General features: G+C 34.2%; 1 protein-coding gene across 1 annotated transcript in view; it reads left to right on the forward strand.

Moving 5' to 3' along the window:
• Nucleotides 1–22,046, forward strand: part of LOC150092162 (carbonic anhydrase-related protein 10-like) — a 146,601-nt gene that overhangs the window by 86,509 nt on the left and 38,046 nt on the right. The window contains exons 2-3 of the mRNA XM_090415244.1: nt 8,652–8,788; nt 12,062–12,256. Coding sequence (XP_090271370.1) covers nt 8,652–8,788; nt 12,062–12,256 — 332 coding nt within the window. The remainder of the gene's footprint in view (nt 1–8,651; nt 8,789–12,061; nt 12,257–22,046) is intronic.

A 22,046-nucleotide genomic window follows, 5' to 3' on the forward strand; every position in this document is an offset into this window, starting at 1 on the left:
TTGGGTTTAATTATTATAAGTTGTTTCAAATCATAGTTTCGTTAGGAAATAATTTCACGTGGACAGACGAATGTGAAGTTCCATAAAGGTCGTAATTATTTGATATAATTACTTACGTACTTAGTTGGAAAGAGAAAAAAATCATTTTAACTGTTCCTCTGAGGAATATTTAATAATATCCAAAACGGCTATCAAGCCAATGAAACTTTACAATAGATTATAAAGAAAGGCGAACTACTTTCCTTCAAATGGAAGAAGAGCTTTCATAAATACGTTTTCAAATACTTTTTTTATTTCCAAATACTCGATTACACTCTTTTATTCCTAACATTTTGCAACTAGTCGATTCTACATTTAACTGCAGTTAAATGTAGAATCAACTACAGTAGTATGCTAGCTGAAACGAGACGAGAATAAGGATATACCACTAGCGCCATCTTTTGTCATCAATCATAACTAGTGTTATATATAGGTACATCGTGTGTTCTGCGATCCATTTTTCTAACTAGCGAGATTAAAACCGAATATTTTCTGGCAGAAACTTGGATTTTTCTCTGAATTAGAGGAAACCGTATATAAAATATCTTTTAGTCCCTTTACTAGGATAGAATCTTTATATAAGTAATTTTTTGCTAATCGAATCAGGAAAATAATTAGGTCTGTTCTGTGACTAGTTTTTCTGCTATCTCCATGTGAGGTCGTTTAATTTAGATTTACTTAGAAAGCTTTCAGAAAGCTATTCTGAACAGGATTCAAACCCAGGCATGAAAAACTGAATATGGTCGTTCCAACTATTAAAGACAAAACATAATATCTTTTCAATTAGTATCACAAATGTCTGTTTCATAAAGAAAATTGTTAAACCAAGCAAAAAAGAAAAGGCCGACGAAAATTATTTACAATGCCAGTCCCAAACATATTTATTGATTAAAATCCTTAAAATGTGAAGCTTTAAAAATTCTCCAAACTAAAATTTGAAAGACACACGCATTATTTTGCACAGTAATTGTAGCGGGTTATAGAGATTGATATGTTAGACGTTTTAGAATCGAGGTTATAAGAATATGCGTTATTCAGAATGTGCTTTTATTCTTTTATCCCTTGAAATAATTAATTTCTTTTTTTTTAAAATAAAAATGATCGGTCTCTTGTAAACAGAAATATAATTGTTTTTATATGTTCTTATATTTTAACCATAAGAAACTGTAGATTCAGCTTCCAAGAGCATTTTCTTTCCCCGCGTGATCTCCATGGAAACTACAGCGTTTGTATTTGTCACCCTTCTAAAGTTGCAGTCATTAACGAATGCTAGATTTCGCAAAATTATCTTTCCTAAAGTAGATTTACGAGGCATTAGAAAACGACTTCGAAGACCAGATGCTTGCCGTGAAACCGAGGTAATAACCCTCCGATGAGATTAGCAATGCAAAGGAACAGACAAATCATTACTAATTAAATTATTACGGCACGTCCCATTGTGACATCTGCAAGCCAAATTCCAATCTTATTTACAAACGCTAACTTCACAACCTCATTTCTTAAACTTTTTCCTTACAAATAACGAAACAACATAAAAAAAAATCCCCATTTGTTTTTTTCCCTGAAGCATAAGTGGTCGGAAATTTTTAAAAGCAGCTTTATTGTACACATGTAGCACTTTTCGTAGCGATTAGTTTGAAGTGTAGTCGTTCGTTTAGCGATTTATATCGCTCACAAAAGGTTGATATCGTATCTTGGAGTGTTTCTCATACAAATGTTCGCTGCTACTGCCTTCCGTAGCCCTTCCGGGCTCTACGGTTTGCCAACGAACGGACCAATGCGCAAAAGTATTGTCAACGAAGTATTAGACAGGTAGACATTAATGGACACACACACATTGCGATACCTGCAGGCTGTGAGCAGATACCGACTCCCGCTCCAATTAAATCTTCCGTCGAAAAGAGCATCAAGTTCCCCGAGGGGAAGACCCTGTTAATTCGGAACGAGCGAACCCACCGTAGTTTGGTGACAGTTTGAAGGATTATCCACTCAGGATTGCGGATATGTTGATGGAGGAAAGTTGATACGGAAGTGAAAGGTCAGATAAACGCAAGATAAACATGGCGTATACGAAAGGTTAGGTGTCTAGTGTCGAGTTGGAAAGTAGGGTTTATGACGTATCAGTTACGTGATAGTGTTTAATTCGATAGGGTTTAATTACAGAATTAGTTATACGCGATGTGTGTTTCGTCCTGGTAGCCTTGAGCGCCATCATTATTGCAATTATTACTACTGCCATCATGTGCTCGGATTGCTTGTTGCCTTTTCTTCCCCCATCACTCCATCCCCTTTGTCTCTTTTTGACACACACACACACGCGCGCGCGCGTACTTTATTTATACTTATACTTTTTCTTTCTTAATTCAAAGTCGTTTCAACTTTCCACGTTTAAGGATTCAATGACTGTTAGAGTTCTCCAAATTCTGAAATTAGATTGTGAAAAAAATTTTTTTTTTCATATTTAATTTAATTTTAAATAATTGGAAATTAAATTCTTCTAATTTGGATTTATAGTGTGTAAGTTTTTTTTTTTTTTTTTTTTAAATCTTAAAAAAAATGTAGGCCTCCGTAAACATTATTTTGAATCTGGAATTAGATTCTCGAAAAATCTTTTAAATAATCTGAAAGCAGATTCTGGAAAATTTGTTTGATTCTGGAATTAAATTCTTGAAAATTCGTTTCAAAGACTTTTACATAGCAGTCGATTCTAGAATTAAATTCTGGAAAAATCTTTTAAATCATATAAGAGCAGATTCTAAAAATTCGTTAATTCTGGAATTAGATTCTGTAAAAAATCTTTTGAATTACTTGAGACAGATGGCAGAGAAAAATTTAATCATCTATGAATACATTACATAAAAGTATTTCGAATCTAGATTCTGAAAAAAAAAATTTTCAATTATCTAAAAATAGATTCTAAAAATATTTTGAATATACCATTTGAATCTACATCCTGTTATTTATAGACTCTAATTGCATTCTGAAAAGAAAAAAAAAACATTTGAATTGCCCATGAATATATCCTGCTGCAAAAATTACTTTTGCATTGGACGTAGTTCGCTGTTTAAAAATTCACTGTTTTCGAAGAATTTAATTCGAGAAAAGTGTTTTCAGTTTGTGGAATTACATTCTTGAAAATGCTTTAATCTGCAGACGAAATATCTTCGGATCCTCTTAAATAATTGCAACACTGAAAATGCAAAGATTCATCTCATACAAATTGTTTTAGACTTACATTTTTCTTACCAGATTCTAGTAGTATTTTGTGTTTATAGTCTCTGTTTGCAGACATCTTCCAAGTTAAGTGGAAGCACTTTTCTTTATTGAATCATCTTTTCTTCAAGTTTTTTGAAATCCAAGTATTTCTAAATCAATTAAAATTCAAATTTTATGAATTTTATTTCATAGAACGAAATAAACGTATTAAATTTACTTCATTACACTTGAATTTGTTTGATTTTTATTTTTATTTCACTAAAGAATATAATTAAAGCGCATAGTTGGATTTATTTTTACTAAATTCCTAATTTTTGCTTCAATCCGTTATTTGAATTAATTTATCTTAAAATTTTAGAACAAATTTTCTAAAATTTGATGAAATTTTCAAAATTTTTTTTGAGGGAAAAAAGAACAATTTTGAATTATTTACCCCCCCCCCCAAAAAAAAAAAACAAGCTTTCGTAGGCTACGTGATAGAAATATTTTTATAGAACTAAAAGGTTATTTCAAATGTTACGGACACTACGCATGCGTGAAATCCTTGGAATGACATAATAGTTTTTACAATAATGTCAGTCTTAAGCCAGATACTGAATATAAAACGTTGGGCTCAATTTCTGATTTTAGTGTTCTCGCTGCTCGAACTAAGACTCGAAAATGAAGGGAACAATTAACTCAGGTCGGATATCGTGCACATGTAAAGCCAAATGTTTCACGTGTAGTATCTAATCTTATGGATAAATATCGTATACAGTCCTGATATAAGTCTTACAGACTTCGATCTATTCCCTAAGCTGAAACAAACAATTCATAAGTAAAGCTACGTTATTATTCACGAGGTTTTTGCTGAAGCATTCCGACTTATCCTGCACATCAACACAAAAGCTTTGTTTATAGGAATCAAGATTTACCCAGATTTTGGACAGCAGATCGAAGTCTTGTAAATGTATTATGTTAATTTAAATTCTCTTAACTTCTCTCGGTGAAGTGCTAAACAACAAGACTTTAGCGTGTATTAAAAAAAAAAAAACATTTCCCATGATTCATTCAGAAGAACATGATTCATAATACACAAATGTTAGTAAATATAAAATGAGCAAATGTTCTGTTATCCATATCTAGTTGTTGCAAAGGAAAACAAGTCGATTTGTGAAACTTATTTAAGTGGCTAAAACTCTATTTAGACAAGAGTTTAAGTTTTAGAGTTTTAGCCTGAAACTTAACAGGTCCCTCACACGACATCTTGCATATTTTTATTCAGCACGTTATAGCACGATTACCTTTCATACCCTTCTTTTTTTTTTGTAAACCTACCAAGCAATTCAACAGGTGAAAATAAAGCGAAAACACAAGATCTTTTGTGGACTTACGTTTTCGAGCAAAATATATATATATTTTTAAACAGAACATGTTAAATAAGATTTTATGTTATTAAACAATCGTTTATTATTTCCATGGGTTACAGATTAGAAGTGCAAATGAGTGAAAGCTTTCTTCAATGGATTCGTTTTTTCTTCTTCTTTTTATCTGTATACAGCAATCGTTGAATCATCCTTTACTTCTCAGCGTTCGCGTTAAAAATAAATAATAACAAAAATGAAATCAATCTAAAATTATAATGCAATTCTCCGAATCTTTTTTTTTTTTAATTGAAAATGACTTAAGTGTACGTCTAGGAATTTTCTTGGAAACACTTTAAAATCCATATATTTTGAGGGAAATATCTAAATGTTATATCTCTCGTTCTAGTATTTAGCTGTTGCTATTGTGTATCAATTGTTGCAGTGTTCATCTCTTATTGTTACTTGGGAGCTCTTCTGGCATTTATCTCTTTTTGTTGTATTAGTTTTTCTAGAATTCTTTTATTGTTGTTACTCTTTCATTGTTCTGGTATTCATCTGTTAGTGTATTATCTGTCATTTTGGTATTCATCCATTGTTGTTGTTGTATTATTCCAGTGGTATTCATCTGTTGTTACTGTACCTATTGTTCTATTATTTACGCTGGCCTGGTTGGCCGAGAGGTTAGTGTATCCGCTCTACAGCCAAGAGGCTGCTGGGTCGAATCCCACCGTGGGCATAGGTGTTTGTGATTGTCTGTGAAAATACTAGTGGTGATGGTCGGCGGTAGATGGCGTCGGTGTAGGTAATGAAGGTAATTGCGGTTGGTGGAGACGTAGAGTAGGGGCCCTTCCTCGATGAGTCCTTGGACTCCTTGGAAGTGTAAGTAATAATTTTCAACATTCCTCTTTTGTTATAGCTCCATATAATCATGTGACATCCATCTATTTTCATTTTATCTCTTGTTCCCCATTCATCGATTTTTTTCTTCTTTCAAGTATCATCTAGTGTTCATATCTTTTTATATTGTATCTATTGTTCTAGTGTTTATCTATTGTATCTATTGTTTATATGTTATTGTATCTACTACTAGTGTTTATCTATTACTGTATATGCTGCTCTAGTGTTTAGCTATTGTTGTATCAATTGTTCTATGTTTATCTATTGTTGCGTGTGTTATTTTCCGGCACTGATCTAATATTCTTGTCAGTGTGGTATTGTTTCAATATCAGTGGCAGCTCGTGGCTTGAAATCGTGAGGATGCTGCAACTTTCGAAATATATATACACACTGTAAGTACAGTGTATGCGTGTTTGGATAAAATATCAAAATTATGGTAAAAAAAATAATTAAACATGAAAAAATAAATATTGTTTATTATCGATAAAATTATACAGTTTGGTATAATTCAAAATCACTTAAAAATAAAATTCATTATTTTAACCCCAATAATGTTCTAAAATAAAAACTATAAGAAATGCTATGTCTTTAATTGTAATGTCCAAATATTTAAAGAGACGGAGTAAACACGATAATCACTACGAACACTCTGCTACTGGCGCAAACTGCATATAAACAACAGTGGAACTGCGCAACGGACAGTGCCGCATTACGCTAATAGCTCGCATCTCACTATGACGTGCATATGTTTGCGCGCGTAGGAATATGGCACTGTGGAAGACACAGTGCTGCTAGCGTCACTTAGGAGGGCGAAGTGCTACAAGATGGATTTTTATTATTTTTTTATACAAAATAAGAGAATTGTATAGGATTGTTGATGATAAAATTAAATATTCCAAGCAAATATAAATAAATTAATTAATATATTTATATATCGAGAAAAATTGGGAATGCTGCAGTTCCGCAGTGCCTATGCACGAGCCTCCCCTGTCGAGTCATCTGGACTTGTTAATCTGATTTTCTTCCAGTATTCATCTGTTGTTTTTATTGTTCCACTGTGTGTGTGTGCGTGCGTGCGTGCGCGCGCGCTATTGTATCTATTAATTGCTACAACACTTTTGTGTTTTTGTTGTTGTATTATTAAGTATTGTTTACATTGTTTACAAATTAAATATTGTTCACACAGCCAAGCCGACCAGTTGAACATTCATTTGAACAAGAACAATATTCCGAGTGTTTAATCAGTAGAAAAATAACCAACATTACTGCTCTAAGAAGCGTAACTGTAGTTTAAGACACTGTTCAGAAAAGTACGAGTTCGCAGTCGCCTGAGACGGCTTGTACGGACAAATAGAACTTCCTGTGTGATGATGGCTGTTACAGACTCATATCTCACCAAAGTTATGCTACGGGAATTCAAGAGAATGGGCACTGGCAGTCGCTAAACGACATTCAACTCGATATTAAATAAAAGTCTAATTTAGTGACCAGCATGTGTATATTGGAACCACATAAACAATGTCCGTTGTTGCGTTCAAAAATGCTCTTACAACACGTTAACGAGGTGCATCCATCAAAGCAAATCAGCAACCGACTGCAATTTTGTCATCTATAATAATTATTAAATGTCATTGTTATTTAGACATAAATATAATTTCCTCAAAGGCCGTCATCTAGTACTAATCATTAATAAATTATTACCAAATTGTTAAAATACTTAGCCTGGATTCTAAGAGTTTTACTGACAGGTTAAATTTTGATGTCAAGTCAACCGGAAAAACAAGATTACAACTGTTAATGAAAAATGAAGATGGATCGAAAGATTACGAAAGATCGGAAATAGAAAGAAAAAGAGAGAGCAGTGAAACATAAATGAATGACAAATCGATAAGGAAATGTCAAAAGCAAGAGAGAAAGAGAGTAAAAGGAGGGAAAGTTTTATATTTCCTAAGATGCTACACATCCCTAAGGAACCTTGATTTCCACACGACAGGTGAGAGGTTATCTGGAGTTTTGTGCGAAGCTATAAATTGGTCCAGAGTTTTCTGGTAGCAAGAGAAGACGTTTCAGTCTATCACGCTGCGATATGGTCTCTCTCTCTCTCTCTCTCTCTCTCTCTCTTGGTGGAATGAAGTGTAAAATGATTTCGCTCAGCACCTCAGAATAAGTCGGTCACGTCCACAACTTCGCGTGCCAGTCTGGCTTCGAAACAGAATTTTATAGTTGCACCAGTAAGAGAATAACATTCCTATAATTGACAAGAGTTAACGCTTGATGGAGTTTAGAAAAACCTATGGTAACTTTTAGCAGGCATTCGAGCGGAAAGCCTGCTCCAGGTTTCATCAAAGGAATTATTTTAGATCTCCTACATCTCGGCTTTATCAGCGCGGTGTGTGTGTGTGTGTGTGTGTGTGTGTGTGTGTGTGTGTGTGCGAAATAGATAGCCCGAAATAGGGAAGCGAGAAGAAATATCATGAGCTATGGAGGCATTAAACATGTCAGAAATTGCATACGAGACGAAATCTATGTGGAAATAAACATTTTAATCTGTTTATTTACAGTTTTATGTAAGAGTTTTAAAAGTTTTTTTAATTCTTATTTTTTAAATTTTCAATGCTAAACATTTTCAAACATTATTTTCAAAATTTTCATTAAATATTTTAGTTTATGTGTAAATTAGCATCACGTCTATGACGCAAGAATGAAATTTACATGGTTTCATTTTCAATTGTTGCGTAGTTTAATGTATGTCATCGTTTTTCACTTAAGAATAAATGCAATTTAATTTTCCATTGTTGATTTCATTTTAGTTATTCCATTGTTTTCCAGACAACAATAAAAAAAAAAAAACATGTGCATGCGCACTAATACTGATGTACATTTCGGAATGACGTCACGAGCGCTTACAGCTTCAACTATAAATATTAAAAAAAAAAACATATCAATTTAAACAATTGTGTCCCATTCATTCTTGGAAAATGTTACTTTTAATGTTTCAACTATCGACCTTTATTTTACTTAAAGAATTCTAGACGCAGCCTACTCATATAAATAAATGACAAAGTATTTTTTTCTCCCCGCATAAATATAAAATTATTTACAACTGACTAGACACCAATTTCATAAACAATATTTTTCTGATTTCTTTTTCAGGACCGGATTTCTGGGGCCTTTTAAATCCAGAATGGAATTTATGCAGCAAAGGTAGACGTCAGTCACCAGTAGATATTGATCCGACATTAATTCTTTATGATCCATTTCTGAGGTATATACACGTGGATAAGCACAGGGTAAGCACTGATACAATAATAGATATTCACAATAACATTACTAGAAGTTTGAAATTTATTATAAAACCATTTTCGGCGTATACGAATGTGAAAATACATTATTATTGGTCGAAAACACGCCAAACTATAAGCTGCATACTGGAATATATTGATTAGTTTCTGAGATCAATACGACCGTGTAGAAAACATATCAACAGTCGATAGTTGCATATATTTAAGTCGATTTTCTTAAGTCTTCAGTACATATTTTGGGATATATCGTAATCAATGTAACATGGGCGATGTCTTAAGTCATAAAAGCTGATGATAAATGTACGTAAAATAGGATTTTTACAGGAAAATTTTGATTTAAAAATAGAACATGTTAATACGACGGATAAAATCTCTCCGCACAAGGCTTAAAATGCAATCCGTAATGTTTCTACACGGTCGTATACCTTTCGTCAGCACTCGCAAAGTACACCTGTGTGTATTATTCGCCGAAATCCGTGTTCTCTACGGAGACTTTTCGTTCTCTTCGATTTCGTGTTGTGGTGGAACGCGGAAAAGAAGTGACAAGTGGCGAGGAGTTGCGACGGGGTTTGTTGAGACGTGTAAGGTAAGATATGCTACAGCTTTGTCGAGGGACTCTCAGGAATTGGCAGCTCTATCGACGAACACACTCCCACAGAGAAAACAAGACATACAAGCTAATAAACGTGTCACGATTTAAACTCTCGTGCGATAAGAGATTGCTTGTAAAAGAAGACTTTAAAGAGAGGGTTACCCACATCAACTGATTTTTTTTTTTGGTTTGGTTGGTTGGTTTGGTTTTGAGAGGGAAGATATCAGTCTGCAAAGGTTTTTCGGGGTTTTTTTGTGCTAATTTAGGAAAGAAAATTAAAAATGAAAACGCCTTTAGCCATGTTTCTCTCTCTCTCTCTCTTTATCACCCTACTTTTCCTTATTTTTTCAGTTCAACGTCTTTCTTTTTGCCCGACTACACCATATTTTCTCGCTAACTGGATTACTTTAATCTCCTCTATCTTTGGTTAAACCATTAAAATAATCATAATCCTAACGTATTGATTTTTATCGCAAATTAAAAGAAATTGTTGGCCACCAAACATTTTTATGTGAAGACGTTTTTTTTTCTTCTTCGTTCTTTCTAATGGAAGAGCAAACATATATTTAACTTACAACTCGCTGTTTATTGTAGTTGTCTGTATGATTCATGAGTTCCCCACTTAAAGTGCAGTTAAGACAGTATTGATCTTTTTGTTCAGGTAAGGCAATGTTCTCAAGAAAATGAAATAAGCTGGTAAAGGTTATATTTCTTGGTCACATTTGAGGCTACTGTTGTAAAATAGCACACTAACACCACGTTCTCTTTTAGTACACATTCATTATTTATTACTTATATCTAGGATTTGTTTTATTATCGTAATTCCAAGTTATTACACAAGACCAAATCGTTTATATTTCTCTTTCGTCAGAAAACTACCATCCACTGCTTTTTTCTTTTGCTTATTGAACATTCATTCGTCATTATTTTCCAACTTCACGTTTTAAGTGGTAAATATATTACTAAATGAATATGGTTACTAACGGCAGATGGCAGCACGATCGGATATCAATAATCCCGGGATATGAGAGAAATGATGATAAATTTGAATGTTGTGTAAAAAAAAATTTATGTTGATTTGCATGTTAATTCATGAAAAGTACATTTTTCATAATATCATTCTTAATTGTGACGTCAGCATTGTCAAAACAATTGAATGCAGATGCCGTTTAGAGTTTATGCAGAAGAGTAATTTGTTTTGCACAATTTTGCTGAGATTTTCTTTTTTTTTTTAATTGCAATCACTGAATTTTAATAAAATCTAGCTTAGATATAATAGGAGGGATGATATGCGCACGGACGTACAAAACAAAAAAATCTAGTACCTTTTGAGAAACATCTAATTACAGAAAATCTCTGTAATGTTTCGCATGAATAACATATCGTCACAGCAATGGACGATTCTTGGATTAATCTTTAAAAATTGAAATAATTTTCCTTAAAATTATTTAAAATTAAAATAATTTTCTTTTCAATACTAAACTATTCAATGTTTGTTAGTCAGCTTTACAAATTAAAGACGATAATTCAAATTCTCAGTTCGTTCTAAGTGTTTTGTTATTTTTTTTCCAGAAATAGCCATGTTAAAACAATAAAACAGTCTTTTTTTTAAAAAATCCTACATTTGCTGTAACGTTATCTCTTGGCATATATATTCTGATCGCACAACTTTAAAAACTATGCCAGTTACAATCCAAATGTGAACTTTTGACAGCGTATCAGTGACTCGGTTCCTTTATAACCTTGCATAAGGAAAATATATACATAAATTTCACCATCATTTTAAAAATCTAAAACATAATTAATTATGTCCTTGCTAATATGTTGTAGTTTGCTATTCTGACTTTCTTCAAAGAAATTCAGCGAGGAAAAAAACTGCTAATGCCTTTTAATCCCCAAAGGAGTAAGCGTGCACGTTCACCCCATAATTAACTTTTGGAAACTGGATGGCAATCAGTTTCCACTCTTTGTTAATCCCGATAGCTGGCTTATGACTATCTATGATTTTTAATGGCATCTGGTAAAGGGGAGAGATAGCAGCCAAATGCTGCCATTTTGTGGTCCCTAACACTGTATATTATCATCATCATCAAATTCCTGCCATGTACCCTCAAGGGGTGTACAGGATATGATAGTACTACATGAAAAATGCACATCATTATTCATTTCCTATCTACGATTTTCCTCCAAATCAGTCTGTTACTTGTCAAGACTCCAACATTATCAGATCTTATATTTCTATCGTCTAAGGCACTTTGCACGATCAATCCACGTATATCTTGGTCTTCCTCTGGGTCGTTTTCCTGCCAACCTGGCAGAGAACACTTGTTTTGCTAATCTTTCCTTTTCACTGTATATTATTGTTCCAAATAGTATGAGTTCAGTAGCCTATGTTCTTAAGTTGCAGGATTAAAAATCCAGAGCTACAGGGAAGACAAAGCCTACTTACCGTGACATAGATCGACTAACTCGGACACTGGTCGAAGAAAGGATTAGAAAAAAGTTCTAGTCTATGACTCAGTATTTGTTAATAGAAAAAAAGAATTGACTTGAAGGAGTAGTCCCCCTAACGACCTTATCGAAATCATAGCTGATAATATTTAATATTTCAAATAATAATAATAATGCACTCTTTTTATCCATACGATATATTCATTACTATTTTGCAGGTAAATGGGGTTATATCTAATACAGGACATGGGGTTGTTTTTCGTGTTGATACTCGTCACCAGGCGGCAGTAGTGAATATCAGTGGTGGTCCTTTATCGTATAGTTACAGACTACATGAAATTCATCTCCACTTTGGACGTACAGACAGCCATGGCTCGGAACATAAAGTAGCATCGCACACTTTCCCTGCAGAGGTAAGTAGGGATTAAATCAATAGAAAAAAAAAAGAATTAGAGTTAGGATGATTATTCCAACGAACTTTAAATACTCGAATGTTATTAGTAACTGTCAACAACATTTTTTTAATTTTATTTTCATCGCGCGCCAATTCCGATCCCCCGTCTTTCCCCCTTCAAACTTAAAAGCATCCTCAATACATCGCTTGCAAATGAATCTTTTCATTTGCATGTCTTTCCATTAAGACTTTTCTAGAGAAAAGCAAAAAAAAAAAAAAAAGATTTAAAGGTAGAAAGAAGTCATAAGCAGGTTTGTTTATGTAGTGGCTTTGGTTCCTAAGGTAACAACATTAACGCAATTTCTGGGGGAAGGAAGGACTTTGGTGATCTCTTAATGCAGTTGATGATAAGTAAAAAAAAAAAAAGGGTCAAGAATGCGTCTTAAGAAAATCGCAAAACTGTTCGCTTAGTTGAATGAAGTTTTTTTATTATTATTTGTTCATAGCGTATAGAATTTAAGTGTTTGCGAGGAGTGCATATTTCTAAGAACTTGAGGTTACAAAACAATTGCGGCATGCAAATTAATGTGTGTGTGTGTTAATTTTAATGCGATACTTACTTAAATAATAATAATAAAAAAGAAATACTCTTTGCGGTTATCTTAACAATGCCATAACTGTAGTGCTTATGAATGTTGCTTGGATGTGGGGAAAACATACGAACTAATTGAACAAAATAAATAAATCTTGCAATAATAATCGTAATAAATTCAAGTAGAATTTGAAACAATGCTTAGCTGTAGAGAAATTTTACAATTAATGATTCTTGAAACAATGCATTCACAACAAATGTACTTGTTGATTTCATTGTTTCAATAATGAAACAATGAAATTTCATATCACGAAATGAAATTTGCAACAGTTAATGCTCAATTTCTTTAAACAATTGTTAAAATTTAACATTTATAATTGTTAATGCTCAATTTCTTTAAACAATTGTTAAAATTTAACATTTATAATTGTTAATGCTCAATTTCTTTAAACAATTGTTAAAATTCAACATTTACAATTGTTAATGCTCATGCTTTTAAACAATTGTTAAATGTTCGTATTCCCTAACTGTTATTTATTGTTTGTCTTTTTAAACAGGGCTAATGTTGATGTGCCAGAGCTGTTATTGCTGAACATATGCTAAAAAATATAATATTAATATTAATCGTTTTTCGAATTATTCTTAACATGTTTTGATACGATTTATTATTGTTGATTTTTTTGACAATTTTCATGGTTTATAATTTGGCTTGCATTTTTAGCGACTTTTCTGTTATTTGCTATATTATAATTGTAAAGGCATGGATTAAAAGATAAACAATTATTCTGATATTTGCTTCCAATGTTGAGTGGAATGATTAGCTTTTTCTTCGACTAGAAATTCACCTCGTAACTAAATATTTCTAGGCGATGATTTTGAATATCAAAACTTGATTTTATTTACTGATCGAAACTGACAACCTACTCAAAGCAGTGGCCACTGAGGCCTATGAAACGGATATGTAAATAGTACAAAGAGAAAATCTTGTGGAATTTACCGATATCGATCGTAATCCTATTGGTACACTTGAGATACTCAATGGGCTTACTGGGGGGGGGGGGGGGAGCAGTACTTTCTAGTCAAGTAGGAAAACGATCCAAGTAGAACAGCCGTGAAGAAATATCTCAGAAATAAATAGGAAAATTTATTTGATTTTCTGCACACAGGAAGAGAGTTGAATAATAATCACGTAAGATACGGTGGCAGGATGGAGATCTATCACAGTCGCCCTGGCTGACTCATGAAGTATAATTACACGAGTCTTAGAATTACCATTTCGACAACGCTTCTCGTTTCTAGTGGCTTCTATTAATCATGTGATATCCTCATTCAGCTGTCTAGCAGGTTCCTTTTGTAGCACTCATTACGTGCAGAATACGATAATGATGTGGTGTGTTTGCCCTCTCATATTTTAAAGTCTGTATAAAATCCATGACTGTAAAAGAGCTTTGAAAACGGGTCACCAGAAACTCAGCGTTGCATTAAACATTAATGTAGTAAACAGGGTTTTTTTTTTTTACGTTCAACTTTAATATGCACACTTCAACGAGGAAGTTAATTGTCGCCCAATGATTAACAGTGTACAGTGAGTGTAGGTATAACGCACAAATATATATCCTAACCAATGATTATTATTTTTATTATTTTTTTTTTTTCCCGAACGACTCATCAATGTTGAAAGCAAATAACAACACCCAAAAAAAAAAAAATAGTGAGTGGATGTGCTACCTCGACGGAGTGTAGTTTATTCCCTTATTGATTAAACCATGAAGCGCCCCAACCCTGTTGGAGTGTGTGTCGAAGGCGAACTATTAATCACGTGACATGGTCGTTGGCTTATTGTTGTCCTACGGACATTAGCGGCTTGCGTACGAGTTCCCTTGGACAAATAGCTTCCTTCCTTGAAGGCAACTTTCAAGATGCTATCGGGGATGGCCTACTTTATACACAGGCTTTTCCCTAACTCTGATTCCGGGATGAACGTTAGACGCGTTCATCCTCTTTCCTTCGCTGCGTAGTTTCGTGCTTTTTATCTATCTTTCGTTCACTCTTCGTAGTATCGGTCCTGCTGCGCTCTCTGTTTATTTGACTTGACTTTTTTATATTCCTTTTCCTCTCTATCTTGCTTTATTTTTTTGTCCTTTTTTTTTTTTTTCATCTCTATCTCCGATTCATTCATTTTCTTACAGTTTATTTGCATTGATCTTTACAAACTGAAGTTAATGGGTTTTTCTTGTTTATATTCAAATTTTCGAAAAGTTTTTCAACGATATAGTATTTCTGGAAATATGAATAAAATTTTTATAGAATCGTTGGAACATTATTTCTTTGAAATTTCAACTTAAAATTTTTCGATTTTTCAAATTTCAACTTAAAATTTTTCGATTTTTCAAATTAAAACTTAAAATTTTTCGATTTTTCAAATTTCAACTTATAATTTTTTAATTTTTCTAATTTTAACTTGTAATTTTTCGATCTTTCAAGTTTTTAAAAAATTTCTAGAATTATTCTTAACGTTCCTTCAACTACAAATCGTTATTCTGCACGGACTTTTGATAAGGAACATTTTACTTGAATTACATTTTTCTTTTTTAATATTATGTAATCGTCATCCTCTTTTGTTTACTATTGCTAATCCCCGATCTTTTCAGTATAACGTGTTCAGATTTCTACAAAGTGTGGAAGTCAGTTAATGCTTGTAGAACACTAAACATAGCAATTAATGTTAATTATCAGTGTCATTCTGATAATTAATAGGCATCTTTTTTATACCATTTACATTTGCCTTCTGACTATCTCTTTACTTCAAACTAATATTGATAATAGATGATATGATAACTTATTAATAACTTAATACACGAAAGGGACCAATCTTAATATTAGTCTTTTTTTAAATATTAGTTAGTCCTCATTCGTTTTTTTTACTGCTATTAATCCCTAGTCTTTTCACTATCACTAGTCCATTGATTTTATCTATTTAATGTTAATATTTTTACAAAAATGTACCGTTAACGCTCATGGAATAATAATAATTGTTAATGCTAATTAAAATTATATCAATTATTAAAATATTAATTCTGGAAATTAATGGTGATCTCTCTCTCTCTTATCTTCTATTCATTTCTTACTATTATCTTCTATGGGCTTACCAAAATATGGTTTACAATGTTAAATTCTCCGGCTGTTGATGCAAAACTAATAAATTGTAATTAACTCTCTCGATTGGTTTCATTACATTTTTTACTGTTTTTTGAAGAAGGCAACAAGGCACTCCGTGATCAAATACTTATCACAGAATTCTTTGGTGAAAACTTGACTAGCAATTCCTTATTTAAAAAAAGTCCTTTTTATAAAATAAACCTTAACATTTTAAGCTAATATATTCATTCACTCCCTCTAATCCATTATGTAAATACAACCTCTAATTACAAATTAAGATTCCACGTTGATGTTTTGGTCGCATCAATACAGGCCCAACGAATTTCATCTGTCACTCTCTACGTTTGTCTGTCTCTCGGGAATACCTGAAAAATCATCCACCGCCACACTTGAAGTTCCACAAATGTGTGCAATCAGATACAGTACTAGCAAAGTATTAATTCCTTGATAATCACCGGGCCAAATTCGCCAACTATGAAGAAAGAGGAAAATCTCGTGCGTTATATCAGTGCTTGGCCAAGTTAGCGTTGCCAAAAGCCTCGAGGGAAATCACATTAAATGGAACGGTGAGCTTTGGTTCCCAGAGTGTTTCGAGATTGAAGGCCGTAGAGTTATGGGATTGCGCGATTTCGAAGATATTACATTCCCCAATATAGCTCCGCGTGCCATTCTGCCTTAGCGACCGCTGGTCACAGAAAACCATTAAGAGTCCATCTATCAGACGACTTTGCCTTGTTAAGAGTGTAATTAATCTCTTAACGCTCTACGTACAACAGCGAACGATCCATCAATGAAAACTGGGGATGTCTATGAATGCAGTGGTCCAACTATCTTCATAGAGTACTTCCGATGAAATGGTCTGTAATATTTTCAATGCTGCCTTCGTGGATGAGTTTAAATCTACACACAGAATTCGGTTATTATTATTACTTTATTCACATAATTGATACACAGTCAACACAGGATATCATTTAAATAATAATTTTACTGGTGATTCAGAACAATTCAGATTCTGCCCAAGAATCTAAGAATAGTCCGTCCGGTAACGTCGTAAAATATGGACTGTTCCAAGTAATGCTTTTTTTTTTGTAGGTCATATGGGGTCATTTCCTTGATGTTTAATTGCTGTAAATAGTTGGACAGCTTCTTTGAAATTGCACCGATAACAATTGGGATGATTTTGTTGTGTTTAAGCCACAGTCGGCAACTTCGATTTTTTTTCCAGTTCTTTGTTGTTAATGTTGTTATCACTGAGTACTGCGATATCGATAATCCAAACCTGTCGATATTCGATAATTGTGATGTCAGGTCTATTGTGTTCCAAATGCCGATCAGTTTGTATTGTAAAGTGCCAGAGAAGTTTTGCTGTTTCGTTTTCCAATACTGTCTCTATTTCATGCTGCCACCAGTTATCAGAAGTAGGAAAGCCATATTTTTTGCATACATGCCAATGAATTATTTTAGCCACTTGATAATGGCGGTATTATTATTATTATTTTTTTTTTTCCCTGTAGGATGATAAATAAAATGTTATGACAGTTTAAAAAAATATTATTATTATTATTATTATTATGTGGGAAAGAAGACAAATCCAACGCGCATAACCTTTTGTTAAAACCCTAATTCCAAATTATGATACCCAAGCCCTAACAGTTTTTTTCCCTTTCAGCTCCAACCCACGATTTCTTCTCTTGTTATTAATTAATTTTATATATTAGTATTTTATTTATTTTTTACATAATCTGGTAATCCTACTTTAGAAATCAAACATGGACCTTTTTCGATCCCATTCAGACCATCCACTACGTGGAATGGTGATATCACACCGGACAATAAAATTCGTCTACCACCTCACCTAAAGACAATTACACGCATCTATGTCCACAGCGGGATTTGAACCCGCAGCAGCCCATTGGTTGGAGAAAAGATACGCTAAAACACTTAACAAACCAAGACGGCTTGTTCAGTATTTAAGATTCCTGAATCTAGATTCCAAATACTTCAGCATCAAAGTTTCTTATTTATTCATAATTTAAATCCATTTTAATTTAATTAATACCTCCTTTCTCTCTCTCTCTCTCTCTCTCTCTCACACACACACACACAGATCTATTAGATCATACGTAATTTGTGTTCTTCCCTCAGGCCACTTGTGAGCCTATACATTAATTACACTCCAGTATCTGGTTTTAATAAGTGTGTTATTAGGTTGGTTGGTCTGTTTAGGTCATGAAAAATCTGAATTATCCGGGGTTCTTCCGTGCTCGTTTCGTAGAGAATGGGTAACTTATTTTCAGTAGTTTATCCTTTTTTATTTCAGAGAAATGTTCCTTATTTCTAACCAAGTCTTTATCTAATCAAAGGGAGCATATCATGGAATCCCTCAAAGGAATAGCTAATTAATGCACGTTTTCTATGCAGATATTCATAAGTTCTTCGCACTGAAAATAGTTTATTGGGGAAAATAAATCTCATGGAATATTGAATGGGACTTTTCTATCTCTTGGATTTTAATGATTCCATCTCGTATCACATTTTCGTAACTTTAAAATGCGTTTATTTTTACACTTCTAATCCCTTTTCCAACTTCGTCATTTTCACAATCAACAAATGGAAAGGGAATAATTATCTTTCAAGTACTAGCAGGTCTATTTAATCATTCTGTCACAGGCTCAGAGAAGTCTCTAAGGGACAATTAGATACAAGTTAATGTTCTTCCGTGATCTGTGGGTCTTCATTTTGTGCAAATATATAACCTCTCGTAGAAGGTAGTGGCGGACAGATTTGTCGACCTTCGCTACAGGGAAACCATCTCATCATTCAAAGTAGCGATAAATCTCTTTTACTTTTGTTTATTTGACTAATGTGCTGCAGGCTTTTACTGAAGTGTACGGAAACTGAGCACTTGAAATTATTAATAACCCTTTTACATCACTAGGGGACAATAAAATGTACTTAACGCGCAGGTTAAATCTCTGCCACACTAAAGTGAAGTCAACGAAAGTTCACACGGCAAAAGAGGTCATGATTCATGACGTGTGTCAGTGCTGGTGATGGAAAGAGAAGAGAACATGACAGTTTGCTGAGAAGTTTGTTGAGATATAAAAAAAAATATTTAATAAACTGAGATATATAACACCTTTGGGACATTTTACATCAGGAAAAGTGTTAAACTTAATTGGTTACCTTTCAACAATACTTGTGCTGGATGTTAATTGTTGTGATTACACCGCCATATGCAACACTTATATCGCGACTAGTAGCGCTATCTGTCGGTAGTTATGTGAAATCTACGAAATTTTAAAAATATGTCAATTGCTATTTTTTATGTGCATACGTGTAGAAATAGAGTTTGTGTAAACCTCAATGGGGAATATTATGGATCCATCCATATTTTATAACTAAATAGAAAGAAACTTTATATTTTCAAAAATGCCTAGAGACCATATGAGATTATAATCTTCGGCATCAGAGTTCAGTTGACTGCCTTGATTTTGACTATTTAAATAACACCAAGATCACTGCTAGAGAGCCTCTTTAGCTCAAGTCATATAGACGACCCTTTGGTCGAAATTACATGGATTCGAATCCTATATATGAAGTGAGGAATCTGGTCTCTTTCGACTAAAGGTGAGTCAGCCGGTCTCATACTGAGGATTTCTCTCCGGGAAACGTTGGTTTTTCGTCTCTTAAAACAGACAAACCTGCCCGTGAACACAGAGATCTACAGGCATAAATATAGCATTACTCTTAGGAGATGCAGAAGAGGAAAGACGTACCATCTTCATTATTCTGACGTGATCACTAATCAGGATGCTCCACCCATACTGAGGAACGAATGGATTGAAGACGAAAAGTCAAATGCCGAAGATTATATTCACATAAATTTCAAATTTCAAAATGTTTAAGATTTTCTATATTTTCCTATAAAATTTAAGTGTACATATAATATTGTCTATTAGATTGACTATAAAACGAGGTTTAGTATTATAATTTAGTAATTTCTTATACACCCATCATAAATTCAGTTATGATGAATTTAACTTCCTGATATATATTGTTGTTTTGCCCCTGTATTTTGCCAATATTTTGACAATATTTTGCCAAATGGCGACTCCAGGTGAATCCTCAGAAGAGCATAGCCGTCTTATTCTCTAGAAGATCAGTGCTTCCCAAAGAAGATATTCTCCTCTTTAACACAAAAATTCAGTGGAAAACAGAGATCAAGTATCTCGGTGTAGTAATGGACAGTAAACTGACTTTCAACTTCCATATCAAGACTCTCTGTCCAAACACATCCAAAACCATAGCCCAGCTCTATCCGCTAATAAACAGAAACAGTAAGCTGAGCACCAGAATCAAACTTCTCATATACAAACTGATGGTTCGTCCAATACTCACCTATGCCTCACCGGCCTGGAGCCATACTTCAAACTCAAATATCATTAAATTGCAACGTATTCAGAACAAGTGTCTTAGAATGATCCTGGGCGCCCCATGGTTCATCCGAACTGTCCAACTGCACCGCGACACGGAGGTCCCCTATATTTACACCTTCATGCGGACTATAGCAACCAAATTCTTTTCAAAAGCAACTGTGCATCCTAACAGACTGATCCAACTGGCCGCTGACTATGATGCAATGGACTATTCTAAGCACAAAAGACCTAAAGCCATCCTCAACCCCCTCATTGAGGATTAATCTCCTAGCCCACTCAGGGCGAGCAATATAGCTCATAAACTCTTTCTACTCACAGTCTCTATTAAGATAGCCGGGAATACGAAAAGCTTTTGCTTCACCCGTTAAGCCAGTAATGTTACTAGTTACTAGTTGTTTTGCCCCTCCACAGAGACACAAATATTCCCTATATTTTCTCTTTTCTACAATCCTTAGCAACCAAGTTTTTACTAAAGAAGTCCACACATCCCAACGATTTGGTTCAGCAAGCTGCAGCATACGATCCAACGGACATATTCAAATATAGAAGACCAAAAGCTATATTAGCCTCCTTTAGTGATGCATAATCTCCATGCCCATTCAGGGCGAGCAATCTGCTCATAAATTTTACCTTCACTGTAACCACAACAGATAGCGGGGAATGTGAAAAGCATCTTGCTTCACCCCTAAAGACATAATTGTCAATTGTTTTTCCCCAGAGATTGGCGGCGGTATAGACAACCAAAAGTCCTTTTTAGGACTTCCAGGGTAGCGGATGGCAATGCTGTAGCCAATGAAGTTTTAACTGAGGCTCGGCTATTGCCGTTACCCAGCCATGACTAGAGCTTTTTAGCTCAATAACACTCCATCCACACAGATTTTCTTCATTCAGATGACGGGATAAAGAGTCAAAGACTCAGTCCATCGCCCAGTTCTTTTAAGAACATGTTTTGCCTCAACTGATCATAGCTAACACAACTGTCCCCCAGAGGGCGAGCTTAGCTGCTTACAAAACTCCCTTTCCCACATAACTTTCATTACAGACAAAGCGGAATATGAAAAGCACTTGGGCTTCACCCATCCTGACAATAGCGTTATGCGTTATCATTTTTTTGAATTGATTGATTATTAGGGACTGAATTATTTTGGAGATCGGAAGTGTTATCTTAGACTGTACCTGATTGAATTTTATACAAGGTTTTTCAGGAACTCACATTGCACTGGCGTTAACACAGTTTGATTCCTACTGTCTTCCCCTATTCATGAAACATTCAAGAGATCTGATGGCCGTGTAAGGTCCCACTGCTATGAGGACCAGTGTTGGATGTGTGATGAGCAGATCCGGATCCTTAATAAGGAGCAGTCCCCTAGAGATTTTCGTAATGTTCGTAATGGACAAGCTTGAATCTGGGTGGCAGGGTTTTATAAAGCAGTACACTTAAACTAATGATCAGGATGGAGGGGAGGAGGAGGAGGTAACACAAGGAGAATGCATTACTGTTCTGTCACCAAAATTCCCCTGTCAAAACCACTCAAAGGAGGGAGCATTCAAACAAAAGACGCAGAACTACAGAAAACCAGATGGACGAAGACTCACCAACACCAGATGTCCCGAGGAAC

The sequence above is a fragment of the Typopeltis vanoorti genome, unplaced genomic scaffold, assembly GCF_054136105.1.
Source record: "Typopeltis vanoorti isolate ZY-2024b unplaced genomic scaffold, IOZ_Tvanoo_1.0 HiC_scaffold_24, whole genome shotgun sequence".
NCBI lineage: Eukaryota > Metazoa > Arthropoda > Arachnida > Uropygi > Thelyphonidae > Typopeltis > Typopeltis vanoorti.